The sequence below is a fragment of the Austrofundulus limnaeus genome, unplaced genomic scaffold (genome assembly GCF_001266775.1).
Source record: "Austrofundulus limnaeus strain Quisiro unplaced genomic scaffold, Austrofundulus_limnaeus-1.0 Scaffold15, whole genome shotgun sequence".
In the NCBI taxonomy this organism is placed as follows: Eukaryota; Metazoa; Chordata; class Actinopteri; order Cyprinodontiformes; family Rivulidae; genus Austrofundulus; species Austrofundulus limnaeus.
This window is the reverse complement of record NW_013952417.1, coordinates 3,536,756-3,540,016: the sequence shown is the minus strand read 5'-3', so window position 1 is coordinate 3,540,016 and position 3,261 is coordinate 3,536,756. Positions and strand designations below refer to the sequence as shown.

The window sequence follows — 3,261 nt, the reverse complement described above, 5'->3', positions numbered from 1 at the left end:
ATTAATTGGTTATTATAATAATCAATAGTTGCAGCTGTAAACCAAATGTCATGGAATGGCTGTCCAGGGGCGTTGACTGGTCAAACAAAACAACAAGCTTTCTGAGACAGGACTGGGCAGAGGAGCCCAGAGAACTGAGGTGTTTGATCAAAGGAACTCTCTGCTRAGGGGCAAAGATCAGATGAAAGAAACAGACTGAACCTTAAAAAACTTTGCTGAGTGAAACCTTGTCGTTTTTCAGATGGTGACGGTTGGATCCTACATGATTGCAAATGGATTTTTTAACGTCTTTGGCACATGTGTGGACACACTGTTCCTGTGCTTTTGTAAGTATGTCTTTATTCACGTGTTGAAACTTCTGACAGCAAGCAACCTGTCAGCAGCTCAGTCTAACATTTTCACTCRACGCCAGAGGTCTTCAACTCCGTTCCTCCAACCCACCTGCATGTTTCCCTGCTTCACACCTGATTCAAATAATTAATTACTTGCTCAGAACGCCATCAAGTTTAACAGAAGCCTGTCAATCACTCATTAGTTCAGTCAGGTGTGTTGAAGCAGGGAAACGTCTAAAACAGGGCTGTTCAACTGGCGGCCGGCGAGTGACCAAAGTTGGGCCCGCCAATTGGTTCATTCATCTCTTCAGTCCAAACCTCCGGTTTTCTACTTTAATTACTATAAGGTATTTTAGTTAAACATGTACGGTACATGTTTGGTATCTACAGAAACGTCAGAATCTTGGCTACAAGCTGGTAAAAATKATTTCTATGAACACTCAAGACAGTTACAATTACAATCAGTTGAATATGAAATTATGAAAGTAAAAATAAAATTGGTTAAAAATTTGGCAAGTCAGAGATGTCAAAATAATATTTGTGTCAAACAGGAGGCATAATGTATTAATTTTGATACTGTTTAATTATCACTACTTTTATAGGGTTCTGTATGTTGTATTCATGATTAAATGCAGCAAAATAAACTATTTCAAAGGTAACAGATCTTTGTAATACTTGGTTTATTCACATAATAAKTTTAATTGCTGGATGTTCGGCCCCTCAGCTGTTGGCCGACAGTAACTGTGGCCCTCGGAGCAATTTAGCTGAATAGCCCTGGTCTAAAACATGACAGTGGGTGACGAGGACAAGCGTTGAAGARTTCGACACTTTGACCGTAATTTTTCTGTATGCCACTAAGCTTGTGCGTTTCTCTCTCCTCTCGCCTTTCTTTTCACCTCGGCTCCTCTGCTGTCGCTGCTCTGTTTCCTCCCTCCCTGCACCGCGGTCTCAGGCGAAGACCTGGAGAGGAACGACGGTTCCTCCTCCAGGCCCTACTACATATCCCCAGGCCTGCACAAGATCCTCCGAAAAGGAGAGGAGCGTGCCAAATCCTGTGCTTCCTCCTGAGCGACGAGCAGTTTGTTTTCCCGGACGGTTGATTCTCGCTCCATATCTGCTCGGTGTGCGCGGGGAGGTCTGCAGATTTGAGAGCAAGCACTCTAGGGCTAAACGACCAAACTGGATGCAACTCAGCCAGGTTCAGGAGCTGAACATGAAGGGGGARGTGCTGTTTCTTAAAGTCCAGGGCAATGAGGACTTGGGTGGGGTTGGGAATAAAAAGAGACTTACTTCCTCTCATGAGACGCTTGCCTTTTTGTCTGCTACGCTTTTTTTTTCTTATTCACACTCCTGTTTTCTTCTCTGTAATCTCTGCCTTACTGAGAGGACATGACACGTAACGTGGATGCACGAGCTGAGACGAAGGTTTTTTACCTAAACAACACCACCTTGAATTGTACAGATGCCAGTAATGGACAAAGGTMTCACCCTAAAAGATGGTGATTCTCCTGGGCCCCTCTCTCTTCGCACTTTGGTCTCCTGGTGAAAAACGAGATTCTGCTTTCACTTGTTTCTTTTGTGTAGCATGGTTATTTAACTGGCTGTTGATTAGTTTTTATAGGTTGCTTCAGTTCACTTTCATTTTGCTCAGAAACGCACAAAAAAAAGTGAATTCTGCCATTAGTTGCAGTGTTTTTTTTTTTTACTTTCTTTGCTACACAATCATTTCAGTTTTCCTTTTGCTCATAGATGTACTGTAACCCAGAAAGAGACTCTGTGGGAGGTCAAGACTACAATATTCATCTTTATAATGCTTCATCTCTGAACAGAACCTGAACATTTTCAGGACATCTGAATGCAGCCACTAGTTTATGTGCCTAGATGTGAGAAAAAAAAGAAAAAAAAACTTGTTCCTCCCGCTCTGTGGTTTTAGACCTAACACCAAGAACCTTTGCGGTGATGTTTCTAAAAGGATTTTTAAGCCATTTTTGGTATTTTTCTTTTCTTTTTTTTTAAAACTTGGTTGCTTCAGATGTTGTGCTGTTTTAATACTCAATATGATACACACGTCTGTCTGAAGGTTATTTCTTTTTGTACAGCGAGTTTTTTTAGGTGTGAATACAATAAAAATGTGAATACTTGTTTTTGAATAAACCTGAATGGTTCAAATATTGTCTATGTGCACTTTAAGCCATTTTGAACTAAAAGTTTGAGCTGAGCATGTTTCATGCCTTACATATTATGTTTAACTTTGATTTTTTTTTAATGTTTCTTTTCATAGTGAGGGTTCTGGAGGTGAGTGATGGTTGAAGCCGAGCCTGCAGCGTTTAGAAAAGGTTGGTAAAGATCTTGAAGAAGAGAAATGGTTTGAATGAGAGAAAAAGTAGAAGAGACGGTTCTTGTACCAAATTATGGTTCAAGCCAATGTTGCTTTAAGTTATTTGCTAAATGTGACGTTCATGTAGGTCTACCCTGGCTGGATTCTGTCTTATTTTGGAAGCAGAAATTAACTCCAAATGTTGCAATACTGAGGCCGCATGTTTGAGCCCAGGTTGCAACATGAAGGGCATCTAATAAACAAATGGACTATTTTATAGTTACTAATGTGCAAAGCGGCCGGGTCACAGGTCATTCAGTATACATGCTGAGGACATGTCTTTGGAATTGAGCAAATTGAACTGGTACATGTACACATGATGTATTTGCTTTAAACTAATTCGAGTTAAACTTTCCTTTAAGATGAGATTTTTCATAAATACCTTTTAAACTATAAATCTGCTTTTTGAGCTTGCTGCATTTCATTGTTAAATGCGTGAAATTATGTAAATCAACATCATGTTAAAAATAGTTACATATTATATTTTTTACAAATAAAAGCTTAAAATTGCTATTTTTATTATAGGCCCTTGCTATTTAAAAGTCCAGTTGT

The 3,261-nt window shown here is 39.6% G+C and overlaps 1 protein-coding gene across 1 annotated transcript in view; it reads left to right on the top strand.

Annotated features, from left to right (window-relative positions):
* The window catches only part of slc44a5b (solute carrier family 44 member 5b), a 55,361-nt gene extending 52,860 nt beyond the window's left edge, over positions 1-2,501 (top strand). The window contains exons 21-22 of the mRNA XM_014002918.1: positions 242-326; positions 1,285-2,501. Coding sequence (XP_013858372.1) covers positions 242-326; positions 1,285-1,400 — 201 coding nt within the window. The 3' untranslated portion in view covers positions 1,401-2,501. The remainder of the gene's footprint in view (positions 1-241; positions 327-1,284) is intronic.
* The last annotated feature ends 760 nt before the right edge of the window (positions 2,502-3,261 follow it).